Raw genomic sequence first — 13,012 nt, forward strand, 5'->3', positions numbered from 1 at the left:
TAATAATAAGACAAATATCATTTGAGACTTGTGCAACGCACGGGTATCTTGCTATCACGAAGTAAAGAAAAGAATGTAGACCGAGACGAGAGATTCGGCAGAGTCTCCTAACAAACTACTCTGAAGTCCAAGTGCTTCGTGGGCCGAGTCTCTGTTTTGGACTGGGCTTCGGGCTGCAAGTTTGTACTGGACCGGGCCCAAAATCTTTCGTTGCACTGATTTCCCAACCGAAAAGCACAAAATAAAACAATAGAAAAAGGCGCCGGTACTTGGCAATCCATATTCCATACATGTATTTTACGGAACATCTTCCATCTAATGTTATCCACGATGGACATGATATCACGGTGCGACTTTCGCAATCAGCGGTCCTCCTCGTGTGTCGAGGATCTTATTAATTGGTTCCGGCGGTTGTTACGCTTAATTCGGTGAGTGATATCATGTCGGCATGTCGTGTGATATACTCGTCATGAAAGGAGAAATGATATCGTGCTTGAATTCTCAGATTTTTTTGCCGAAACAAATTCATTTAGTATTTCCGTCTCCATAACCGGAAGGTCTGTATCATTGTTCGCTAAGCTTTGCATTGCAGAATGACGAGCGCAGCTCCGATTAAACCCCGAGCCGAGTCCGGTTAGTGTCAAGAGCTGAGTGAAGAGTTGATATGGCGGCGACAAGTGGCGCGGACGCGGTTGTGGTTGTCGGTCCCCACGCAGAATGAAGCGTGGGCGACAGGAAAGGTCCCAAAGTGAAGGTACTCTATTGCCGGCGCATATTTAGAGGCAGAAGTTGATGAAGACGAAGAAACAAAAACCAAAGAAGTTGACAGTGAAGCGAAAATGGACTCATCAAACGTTGTCCCCTTTTCCTAACGTAATTGGTACATGTCCTTCAATCTTGCTATTTGACATGTGGAGGACTCTATCACCACTTCGTCCCAAATGTGCGATTGGCAAAGGCGCAACGTTGTACGCAAATAGACCGGTCAAGCGAATGAGTCGGGTAGGGTCGAAAATAATGCAGCCCATAATAACCTATTTAATTTGTTCTGATCAATTTCTATGTAATACAAATCTAGCAATCCATCCTCGATCAAACCCATATTGACCGGACTCATATTGCTAAAACACTTTCGTATTTAACCAAATTTAACAAAAATTGTTTCTTATATGTTTATTTTAAAATTATATTGCAAAACACTTCTGTACAATACAAATTTAGTGGATTTTGTATTTTATTTTTTTCTTTTCCTTTTTTTTTCCCCTTCTCGGCAAGGAACCTTGCCGGTTGTAGCCCTCGCCTAGTGACCATTTGGGTTGCCGACGAGGGCTTCACAGCCCTCGCCTATCAAAGGCGAGGCTTGACTAGCAACCCTCGCCGGGCTTCGTACGAAAAAAAAGAAAAAAAGAAAGAAAATAATTCAAAATAATGTTTTGACATCTCCAACTCCACTTGATGCATTGACTTCTTTATTTACTATTAGAACGCCTGTGAAAAAGTTCTCAATTTTTTGTATGGATCATCAAATACGAGTTAAAATATATGTTTTAGACTCATTACTCGATATCAGTTGTGAATGTTCTCTTCATGAGGTACAGCCTGGTCCGGTATCTCGCCTTGTAAGACTTCGTGCCTTGCAGGAGAAGTTCCCATTGTTCTATTAAAATCCCATTGCCTATCTTGGGGTAGCTCTAGCATGATAAGATCTACAGTCCTAACGCTTTAGCAGAAGATGGACATTCATGTGGCCTCGATCATTACGTCGTCATCGACTGCGTGAGATGTGTAGGAGACTCTCTCTATAGAAATGGCCAAGAAAAGGTGAGTCGATCGAATGCCGCCTCGAAGAAGAATTTCTGCAACTTATGCTGAGTCGAAGATGTCTGGTTAACCGGAACAGTATCGGATGTTATCGGCACAAGATCGAGATGCTGATGTTCTGTCCAAGTCCGGCGCTTGCGTTTGACGGGACAAGTTCACGATTATGAACATTTGATGCCTGTGACGAACGGCATGCATTGCTTGTGTTGGGTGAGATCGAAAGGACAGGAGCATCGAAAGCATGTCAACCTCGTACCGATGAATCGGACGGTCGGACTACTCAAAACCATCAAGAACCTCTCTTACCAAATGACAAATTAGTCCACGGTCATCCGCACTTTCTAGTCCTGTTGGTGGAGATAACTTAAAAGTCATGTAAAGCCGAGGCGACTGCTTAATATGAGAATTGCGTTTTGGACAAATTTGAAGAGTTTCGGCCTCTCCCTTCATTCGACCATGTCGCTCATTTTGCAACCCGGATTGCTAAGTCCCAAAGGGCGATTTTGGAGCATTGCGTTCGCTCCGTGCAGGGACGGGCATTTAGCAAATTGTCACGATTTAAACTCACAACTAGTCCGGCTGAGATTTAGAGAGAAACCGATAACATAACGAGTCGTAATAGACGAGTCTGCTAAAAAACAGAGCCCGGCAAGGAGGACATTATCTCTTTAAGTTCAGTCCAAGGATTTTTCCTCCGTTGGGAAAAATTACAGTAGCAGTTCCAGCCATATTCTTTCCTCCTAGAGTGGGAGATTCTGACGGCGACCTTCCGCTAAAGCCGATCGGACGTATCTCGTTCTGTTTTCTTCATCTCCAATTGGCCTTTTAACTGTCCTTCATCTTTTACCTTGGTGCATCGCATCTCTTTGTGGGCACCCTACCTGGGAGCATTTTAGCCTCTTCTCATCTGCCTGAAAAAGAGGTCAAGAATCGATTTTGGTCATTTCCTGAAGACCTCCTAGGACACAAGCACAGATGACAAGGCAATGAAGGATAACCGGCGTGAATTTCGGCACTTACCGATGGATCTTTTACAATGGAGAACCGCCTCGTAAATGGAGCTCTCTGAATCGCAAGACCTCCGCCATTCGTCTGCGGAGTACGCGGAGCTTATCCTGGGGGAGCACTCGACCGGATGGACGGAGTTCTTGATTGCCTGACTTTTTGCACCACGAGTTTCCTCTGCTTTAGGCCCTGTCCCGCGTCCTCGCATCATTTGGACGAGTGGCCTGAACAAATGCAAGTACTTCCGGAATATCCGCCTCGATAACCGCCGGCACTGCCTCAGCGATGGAGAACGCAATTTACTTTCGGGCATCACGGTTCTCTTCACGTGAACAGGAGGAGGCGGGGAAGAAGTCGGGTGGTTCGAGGCTTCGCAGGACTTCAGCTTCAATGGGTCGACGAAAAAGGGCAAGACATAGCCGTCGCGAAAGACCTCGTCGGCGTGAACAAAAGGCAACGGAGGTTGCGAAGTCGGGAAATCGAACTTGAAATCATAAGAGATGGAGTTCCTGCGGAAGCTCTTTGAGGATGGGAATCTGGGGTCCATTTCAATGAAATAAGCTTCTTCGGATGCATCGAGCGAGGCCCGGACGGAACCATCTGTAATTTCTGCAGAGGGATTTCGGTTCACCAGCCAACTATAGGAAAAGCTCTCAATGGAGAGAGGCTGGGAAGCTTCCATTCCCTTCGTTTGGTCAATCTATCTGGAAATGAAGAAGGAATGTATATAGGAAATGAACAATTTCACAGGCCTCTCTTGCAAACTGGTTGACTCCTATCTTCTGTTATATATAGAGTGAATCCATTCACATGTTTGAATGGTTGTACCAGGATCAGTGTGTGTGTGTGTGTGGCTGGTGGCATGATGATGAATTTTAAAGTTTTGAAAAGAAGATAAACAGCAAGAAGTGAGCCCCACAATCACTCAAAAAAATTCACTGTGGTACCTTTATCTTTTTAAATATTTTCTTCTTTAAACTTCCCAAGCAAGATGCTTCCTTTTTCTAAGTTATGTATGATTGTGAGAGCCGAGTTCTGAGGACATATCAAAAGTAAAACAGGACAGATTCTTACGTTTGAAGCTGCAGCAACAGACCAAAAACACTATTGAGATTAAGCACCTCCATGATCATGTCTCCTGATGTTTCTTCGGAGCTCGTGACCGATAGAACTAAAAAATTTGAAGCTGTGTCCAACGGAAGTGGATTCATGCATCCTGCATTAATCTACTCAAGCAGCCTCCATAGCTACATGATCTCCGAAGCTTCTGATTGATCTATATCTTATTCCCTAGTGGACAGATTTGCTGATTTCGCCTGGCATGCCTTTGTTTTCTCACCATCGTTTTCTGCTACACTCTCTCCACAGTACCTTTTCGTGCCAGGGAGGTTATGGCCGACCCGAGAAAAGAGAATCCTGACTTCTGATGTTACATTCTAACAGTTTATGTGAAACCTAATACATGCTGAGTTCATGCTTATATTCTTCTCAGCCAGAACCAAAGCATGTAATGCCAAGATAGACAGCATCATGGTTGTAGATAAGCAGGAATACATCAGGAGACTTTAAAACAGTTGATGAAGCAAAAGAAGGCTTTTTGCAGAACACCTTGGGAATACAATATCGACTCTCGGTCTTCTTCGGTTCTCGTTTATCCTATCAGGTAGCTGGCACTAGATTATATTTCTTTCTTTTTTTCTACAAAGCTTTCTGAGAGCAGCCTGTAAACAAATCCATAGCTTGGGTTAAACCACCCGAGATAGGCAGGCCATTATCAGGTGAGACTCGGATATGTGCTCAAAGAGGGATCGAACCTCTTCGCTTGGGATGACAGGTTTAATTCCACACTACTCAGCCACAAACGTTGGGCGGACAAGCACAACAATGAAGCCATTAAACTTAAGAGAGTAGCCTGCCTAAGAAAAACTTTTGAAATCGCATTTCAAGTTAGAAAGCATCAGAAGATAATGGAAATATGAGCCAACACATATGACCTGAAGAAAGAAATTAAGGGAAGGCAATGAAAAACTTGGGCATCTGCATCCACTAATGGCCCTGTTGTTTATGAGGGCGGAATCTTCTCAAAGTAAAATGCTGGAAAAAGTTCCGTCATTATCATGTAAGCTAACCAAACTATACCATTCACTAGCAAACTAAAAATACAAGACAAAAAGGCAGACAGAGGTGTCCCATGGGTGTCGGCAAATGACATGGACATCAACCCAATTTTTTCTTTGAGGGGCAAAAGCTAGAGATGGAAAGAGACGTTAAAGGCGATAGGCCCCCCATCTGCCCTCTCTTTAAAGGACATTAAGCTATTTCAAGAGCATCTAAGACACTAAATAGAAAGCAGCGCGCTGTTCCAAACAGAATGTTTTCTCCACTCTGCTTGATTTCTTCACAATCATGAGGTAATGAACAAGCTTAACTGATGCATCAACACTGTGACTCAACAGTGAAAATTCCACAAAGAATCCATCAGTGACATCCTCTGTTGATAAAGGGAAGTTAGTTTCACGGAGCACATTACACATAGAGACCGTACTCCAAAAAGGCAAGTCCTTTGACAATGCCAGGACCTGCCCATCAATCTCAGCACCTTAGGACCTAAGAATATGCCACAAAAACAACAAAATCTGGCGAGAGAGCTAGAGAGTTCTAGAGAAATGCAACTGATTATGAATCGAAAATCCTGCAAGAAGATTTCTCTAAATTCAGCGTCCTTGGTCCTCCAGCTTCTAAAAAAGGAGCGCTATTATTCCCTTTGAGCAAGCCCCTCTTTTTTCCAATTTTCCAAACATCATGTCATGCAGCATGTTCGTGTGCGCTCGCGCGCAATGGGGGGAAGAGGGTGTGTGAAGAAGGAAAATTACTGCAGAAAAAAAACTCAGGACTTACCCACCCCCCAAATGAACAGAACAAGAAACCAAGAGAAGCAATCTCATTAGAAAAAATGATGGCAATTTTCAACTAGCTGGTCAAAGAATATACAACTTGAGGTGATATTATTTCATCAGATCTAAGAATACAAATGCATTCCAAAGACTATGCAACACCATCGATGCCAACAAGTTCCTTGATCGTGCGAAAACAGCCCCCATCACCACTCCTAGGAATATAAGCGGAAGCATCCTCTGCATATTGAAATGAGCCAAAGCAAAAGCCAATGAACTAACCAAAATTGAGCACCATACTGGCATGTACTTGGTCAAGGAAGGTAGAAGAAACCCACGGAAGACAATCTCTTCCCAAGTTGGGGCACATATTGAAACCACCACAGCGTAAAGGGCCATGGCCACAGGGTCCCGTGCAACTATTGATTGCTCAACACTGGAGACTGTAACTGGTGTAGAGGGAAGAACAGGAAACAAATTAAGGTTGAATTGAGACAAACGGTTCACAAGCGGAAACATAAGACAGCCTAGACCAACATCAAAGTGCCATTTTCCTTTGAGGCTGAACCTAAACCAATCGGATGGAAGGGGACGGAATCTTGCAAGACAATGGTGGAGGATTGCAATTCCAGCAAGACCTTCTACTACATCAGTCAAGAGGCTGTACAGTGCTTGGCCTCTGTATGTTAGGGTCTCCTTTCTGAACCCTCCCATGTGAGCCAGGAAAGGTATAATCCAAGATCCCACGAACCAAAATGATGCAATCCATAGAAGCATTACCTGCAGTATCACATAGCCAATCCACCATTATAGTCTTGATTTAATTCTAAAATATTGTTAATTTCTAAGTAACAGAAGAACATCATCTATATACTTTAATGCATATGCTCTGATCGGACACACAGATTGGAGTCACGCACCCACACAGACATAGACACAGAGAGAGAGAGAGAGAGTGATGACAGTATCTTAGATGTAAACAAAAGGCTGACGCACTTCTTAATAGTTCAAATATCAGGAGAAATAGAGTTTCATGACTTTTGGATCCAGCAGACTTCATATCTTGTAAATGATCTTTCTACCCCACAGGTACCTTATTGATGCCAAAAGAAAAAACAGAAAAAGAAAGAAAGAACGGAAGAAAACATCCACTTCAGTTTGGGCTACCACAAACCACCATTATATCATTCAACCAAAAATATTAAGGTCGATCCAACAGAGACCATGAACCTGTGTCCCCATTGAATATTTCTTTCTTTCATTTTCATAGTCTCTTTCACAGCAGATCATCCATCACAAATGCTCATGTGCACATTGAGAAACCAAAAGCTTGTAGACACAACATACAAAAGGACCAAAGGTGATCCATTGGTGCCAAAATATACAGCCGCCTCATTGAACACATGTTTATCAAGTCAGCTTATCCAAGATGAAATGTAAATGCTGCCATATTCATTTTCCCAGACACTACTGGCTGAAATCTCATTTTGCACAGTTTGCAGCTTTTCACTGAAGGAGAGAAAATAACAGGTCATAAAATGTAACTTATAGGCTCAAACAAGCTAATTTATAGACAACTATCAAGTTGAATACAGCCTATTTGTTCAATAAATAACTGTGCCATGCCCGGAGGAATCATAATAGACACATAAAATATATTAAACAGTAACAAAGACACATATATATCGAATGGAGTGATAGTAGCTATAGTGGGGAACACCTGCAGAATTGTCTCCACAGTCCACGGCACTGTCCAAGGTTTTGCTCTGAAAATTGCATCTCTTACCTGACATACAAGGAACATCTGAATATCATATGCAAGACATCTGATTTATAATCACTTTTGAACTACTCTCAAAACTGAAGTTGCAAAAAATATTCGTCCAAATCCGCTTTCGCTCCTAAAGAGATGCATATGAACATGGCATTTTTTGAATATGGAATTTTTGTCAAGATGCACAACTAAGCTTTGACACTTAAGGCTGTTGGGAACGTGCAGTAAAAGTCCGATACTTTCATCCCGAGAGATCGCCAAGAGAGAGCTAATCCGAGCCCATCAATATATTCAGTTGAACTCATCTTTACTCAAAAGCTTAAGCCAATAAGTTATGAGCAAACTTGGATATATTAATTGCTTTACACCACACCAGTTCTCCGATGCGGGACTCTTTTCTAACATAACTCACACGTGCATCTCAACAATCCCCCCTCACGTGTGAGCTCCAGTATTAGGTGTGTTCACCCTTAATTCAAGTATCATTCTGCATCAACTTATCTCGACTTGAATCTCCAACACCCAACTTCATCCTTGGTTTATTTCTCCAAATTGAGCCATGAAATCTACCATCGAGCCCGCATTTTTGCGCCACAATGCCCACCCCCCGGAAGCAGCATTGGTCACCGGATTCATTCCTTGAGCTATTCACCAAACACCAGAATAGATTAGGAGCCCACCAATCAACTATTAGCTCTGATACTATTTCTCGCAGCAAAAGTCCGATTATTTCACCAGGGGAGATTGCTAAGAGAGAACTCAAGTTCGAGCCCGTCAACATATCCAGTTGGACCCACCTTTACTCAAAAACTTAAGCCAATGAGTTATGGGCCAACTAGGATATGTTAACCGCTTCACACCACACCAATTCTACGATGTGGGACTCTTCTCTAACACAACTCACACATGCATCTCAATAAGGGTATCAAGCAATTATGACCATAATCATAAACCACTTACAGCTCAGTAACATTGAAGTTGTTTTAGGAATAATCGTATTTGCACCGATAACAAAAAATTCAATCATGTATGCAGGCAGCTCGTCACATGTGGATATTACAAACTATAGAAAGAGATAGTCAATACTTATGATATGTCAACTGCAAATAACATATTCAAATGGGTGCATAGAAATATAATCATAGCCATGTGTTACTCAAACCATTGGACCGGCAATGTACACCGTCAAGAACAACATTCACCGGGCCATGTAACTTAGCCCTTAACATAAAAAACAATAATTCACCAACTATACCATGAAGAAGCCTTCCCATATGTGGAACAAGAAAGTATCACCTTATGGAAACTCGAGAACCAATTCTTCTTCCCAGAATTTGATTGGTCAAATTCAAGTTTCTCCAACTTTTGCAACCTCTTGTCTTCGACCAACTCAGAATCATGATTTTCTGACGCAAATTCATCAGGTCGAAAACATGAAAATCTCCATCTCTACAAAACAAGAACCACTAATGAGTTCCAATTATGAAACAACAAATACACTCTACAACTATTGTTTTCTCCAATTTTTCCCATAAAGACCAAAAAACCCCTAAAACCCCCAAACCCAGAAGTTTATTTGAATTACCTTCAAGGTGAGATAATATGAAAAACCAGCCAAATGGTAGCTTGAACCTAATATAAAGTAAATCCTTCCTTCGGTGGAATGATAGAAATGGTGAAAAAAAGACAATGCAACAGGACAATTGTGCTTCACATCAGGCCATCCTCAATTAAACTGAGACAGGAAAATAACTGCTTCTGACAATATCAAACAGAACAGAACATTCATCTGATATACTAACATATAATCCTTTCAATATTTCCATCGGGTCATTATCAATTCTTCCCAACACCAGTTAAACGGTACAAAGTCATCTAAGTTACTACCGAGGCTCGTGCAAGTTCCACAGCTAACGGAACTAATACTACATTACTCTCAACCCGTGCTTGGGTTATCATTATCACTTCTCCCTACAACTGACTATACAGTAAAAAGCAATGTAATTCAGTACCGAAACTAATACCACATAACTCTCAACCCATGCTTGAGTTATCACTATCAGTTCTTCCTACCACCGACTAAACAGTAAAAAACCATCTAATTTAGTACCGAAGCTCTCGCAAGTTCCACAGATAATGGAACTAATACTACGTAATCCTCGACCCACGCTTGCGTTCGGCCAAAAAAAAAAAAAAACTGTGCTTATGTGGACAGTACCTCGTTCTGGCTGCTGCTCCTCGCCTCTAAGATACATAAAAGCTGACTGAACAAGTAATGTCCAATATTCAGCCAATCTACAAATAGTAGAGCCTATCATAGCTCGTCCACAGCTAAAAGAATCACGGATTCAACAACAATAACCACTGTGACCAAGCTTATTAGCTAAAATCAACTCAGTTTTCGCAAATTCGAGCTCATGAAACGGGTATTATCGGACATTACGGGGGGAAGAGAGAGAGAGAGGTTACCTGCTTGGAAGGCTTGTGGAGTGAGGTAGCGAAAGGCAAGCGGCGAGCGACGGAAAGGGAAGTAGTAGCGGAGCGCTGTCTCAAATCCCTAAGTCCAGAGGTAGAAGTAGAGAGAAGGGGAGGAGGACCACAGACAGCGCAAGAGAAGCAAGGGCCTGGCATCGAGGCAAGCACCGACTGATTCGAAACGGATTATGCATCAGATTGACGATGAAGCTCCGATTCCGAGCATCGGATTCGACTGACCCGAGCGAGCGAACGAATGAGAGGGGGATTGCCGTTGAAGAACAGCTGACTGCTGGTTCGTTCGGCCAAGGAGAGTGACCCGGTGAAGCGGTGACAGCTACGACGTTGTGGTTTGGTTGCAACTTGCAACTTGCAAGTTGCGAGGAAGAGACACGGCGAGGTTCCCATGCCTTCAAAGTTGCATGCTCCACCGGGAAACGCAGTCCGTTTCCACTTTCCACATCACAGAAACGACGCGTCGCAAAAGCTATTGTTGTCTCCTATATTTTCTTTTCTTTTCCCATCTTATGTCCCAAATTTTTTTTCAAAAAATATATGATTTGAAAATATTTTCTTAAAAATGATCTCTTTTTATCGCTTAAAATAATTAATTAATAAAAAATATTTTTAATATCAAAAAAACTTATATCTATATATTTTTATAGACGATAAAAACATTTTTCGTTCATTAATTTTTGTAAGAAATATAAACAATTATTTTAAAAAAAATATTTGTCAAATCATTCATTTTTCACGAAATAAATGGAGTCTAATCACTGATTTCACTTGAATTAATTATTTAATGAATTTTTTTCCATTGTGGACAACAATTGATGCTTAGAAATTTTCTCAAACGATAATAATATCTTTTGTTCATTCATTTTAGTAAACGATAAAAAAATTATCATTTTTAGAAAATTATTTTTCAGATTATTCATGTTCTCCGAAACATAGGTACCCTTGTACTTAACTAATTTTTTGGAGAGCAAACATTGACAGTTATTTTTCCTTATGAGAGTTTGCTCCACTTGAGAAAATTTCTAATACATTATACGTTCCGGTTTCCTTGGGGCTCATACATGTAGTGATAAGTACTGAGCTTTCTTTTCCCCAAAAAAATTGGTGAACTCTTAGTACAACGAATTATGAGAGAGACTACGGTGATTAGAGAGTATTTGCGAGGATAAGTGTGTGTATATACTTCATTTTAGGAAAATGACATTAATAATCCTTATACTTTGGCTAATTATTTAGATTTTTAATTCGTTCAATATGAGCCTCGAGTTATTCCTAAATATTGCTTTTTTGTTTGATCAAACCAACGAGAAAGTCACCGCAAGTCCCTAAACTATTGTGAAATGTACAATTTAATCCATGAACTATCACGAAATGCACAATATAATCTCCGTGCTTTCATTTTTTGAATCTAATTCCTCATCTTTTCCATAATAAAGTAACCAGCCCTTTGGTAGTATTCACAAGCCTTCATAATTACACTATTGCTCAAATTTTTTCTTTGTTTCAAATCATTTCTTAAATCAACAAAAGATATACTTTTTTAAATACCTTTTCACTTTTTTGGTCCTTATAACTATTTGATAGTTTTATTTAGACATATTCTAGCTGATAATCTCCATAATAATGAGAAAAGAATATTATTTAGAGTTATATCATGTTGATATCCCCACTATTTTAAGTTCGAATAATTTCACAAGGATATATAAGATACCATATTATTTTATCAATATACACTAGTACTTATATATACTTAAATCTTATTCCTAATTTTTTAGGTAGGTAAAAGTCAAGTTTTTGCCTTTTCGTGTTTTTTTAAGTAAATCTAGTTAAATCTGCATGTTTCAAGCACCCGAAGCTAATTATCCAAAAATAAATATTTTCATGAAAATAAAACACGCGTATTTAACTAAACTTAATCAAGGAAACATGAAATACAAGAACTATAAATGTTCTTTCTCTAAGAAATTATGAAGATTAATTTATGTACGAGTATCCGTAGCTCGGTTAGGGTGCGCATGAAATCACTTCTGATTTCTCATTTCTTTGCCAGAAGCCCATCCGGCAAAGAAATGTGTTTGATAAAAATCTGATCGAAGTAGAAATCCGTTTGGTAAAAAAATTGACTTCCGGTATAATTTTTCACTTCTGGCAAGATTTTCTACTTCTGACAAGATTTTCGGCCAATTTTGAGAAGTAAAAAATTTTAATTTCTCGGCTTCGGAATCACTTATTGGACCTCACCCGCCTTCACCGGCCACTGCCCACCCGCCGCCGCCGCCGGCCGTCGCGGTTGCCCGCCATCGCCGGCCGCCCACCACCGCCCGACCGCCGCCCCCCGGCTACCCACCGCCACCGACCACCGCCGCTGCTGCCGACCATCGCCGCGGCCACCGACCACCTCCGCCGCCGCCGACGGCCATCGATCGCGGCCGCCAACCACCGCGGCCGTCGACTATCACCATCGAAAATTTTGTTAATAATGTTTCAAAAATAGAAATTTTCAACTATTACCAAACGAATTTTTCTAATCAGAAGTCAATTTGGGGCGTAAGTAGAAAAATCAACTTCTACTTTTGAGGAGAAGTAGAGAAATCAATTTCTGATCAGAGGTTGATTTCTTGGACTGAAGTGATTTCATGCGCACCCTTAATATCGTTAGTAACTATCTTTATGAGAACACTTACTCTTGAAAATAACTAGAACATCAAACATACAATTCTAAATGAATTATACTGTTACTATTGTAGAGCTCTTAAGCTATAATATACTTAAAAATGGAGCTATGTAATATTTCTATTGACCAAAAAGGTTAAAAATACTCAAAAATGATAATATATTTTTTTCTTTATTTAGGAAATGGGTTGAAATGAATAGATATTAAAAAATCTGGGCATTAGTGTAGTTATAAAAGCTTGTGAACAGTTTATTATATTGAACAAATTGAAAGTTAAGAACTAAATTGCACATTTCACAATACTTTAAGGATTAAATTGCATATTTTGCAATAGTTTAGATACTTGTGATG

At 40.6% G+C, this 13,012-nt stretch overlaps 2 protein-coding genes across 4 annotated transcripts; both read right to left on the reverse strand.

Moving 5' to 3' along the window:
• Positions 1-2,463: 2,463 nt before the first annotated feature.
• Positions 2,464-4,286, reverse strand: LOC115753880 (probable membrane-associated kinase regulator 6). Of its 3 annotated transcripts, none has more exons than XM_048271307.1 (3): positions 3,948-4,286; positions 2,842-3,530; positions 2,464-2,732 (listed from the first exon to the last, which is right to left on the reverse strand). In XM_048271307.1, exons 2-3 carry the CDS (start codon positions 3,506-3,508, stop codon positions 2,725-2,727), a joined length of 675 nt encoding a protein of 224 aa, XP_048127264.1. In that variant the 5' UTR covers positions 3,509-3,530; positions 3,948-4,286; the 3' UTR covers positions 2,464-2,724. The 3 variants fall into 3 exon arrangements, with proteins under 3 accessions (XP_048127264.1, XP_030548586.1, XP_048127263.1); XM_030692726.2 differs by having other exon boundaries at positions 3,901-4,285; XM_048271306.1 differs by lacking the exon at positions 3,948-4,286 and having other exon boundaries at positions 2,842-3,656.
• A 1,486-nt stretch (positions 4,287-5,772) lies between these two features.
• LOC115753879 lies at positions 5,773-10,422 on the reverse strand. The gene is made up of 4 exons (XM_030692723.2): positions 9,964-10,422; positions 8,791-8,943; positions 7,441-7,506; positions 5,773-6,500 (listed from the first exon to the last, which is right to left on the reverse strand). Exons 1-4 carry the CDS (start codon positions 10,123-10,125, stop codon positions 5,832-5,834), a joined length of 1,050 nt encoding a protein of 349 aa, XP_030548583.1. The 5' UTR covers positions 10,126-10,422; the 3' UTR covers positions 5,773-5,831.
• Positions 10,423-13,012: the final 2,590 nt, after the last annotated feature.

This window comes from Rhodamnia argentea, chromosome 10 (genome assembly GCF_020921035.1).
Source record: "Rhodamnia argentea isolate NSW1041297 chromosome 10, ASM2092103v1, whole genome shotgun sequence".
NCBI classification, from domain to species: domain Eukaryota; kingdom Viridiplantae; phylum Streptophyta; class Magnoliopsida; order Myrtales; family Myrtaceae; genus Rhodamnia; species Rhodamnia argentea.

Bases quoted from the DNA above. Each gene is read 5' to 3' on its own strand.
- LOC115753880 (XM_048271307.1), bottom strand. From the start codon at position 3,508: ATGGAAGCTTCCCAGCCTCTCTCCATTGAGAGCTTTTCCTATAGTTGG.
- LOC115753879 (XM_030692723.2), bottom strand. From the start codon at position 10,125: ATGCCAGGCCCTTGCTTCTCTTGCGCTGTCTGTGGTCCTCCTCCCCTT. The intron at 8,944-9,963 runs GTAACCTCTCTC...CTTGTTTTGTAG, and splicing joins TCCACAAGCCTTCCAAGCAG to AGATGGAGATTTTCATGTTT. The intron at 6,501-7,440 runs GTGTTCCCCACT...GTGATACTGCAG, and splicing joins CTGTGGAGACAATTCTGCAG to GTAATGCTTCTATGGATTGC.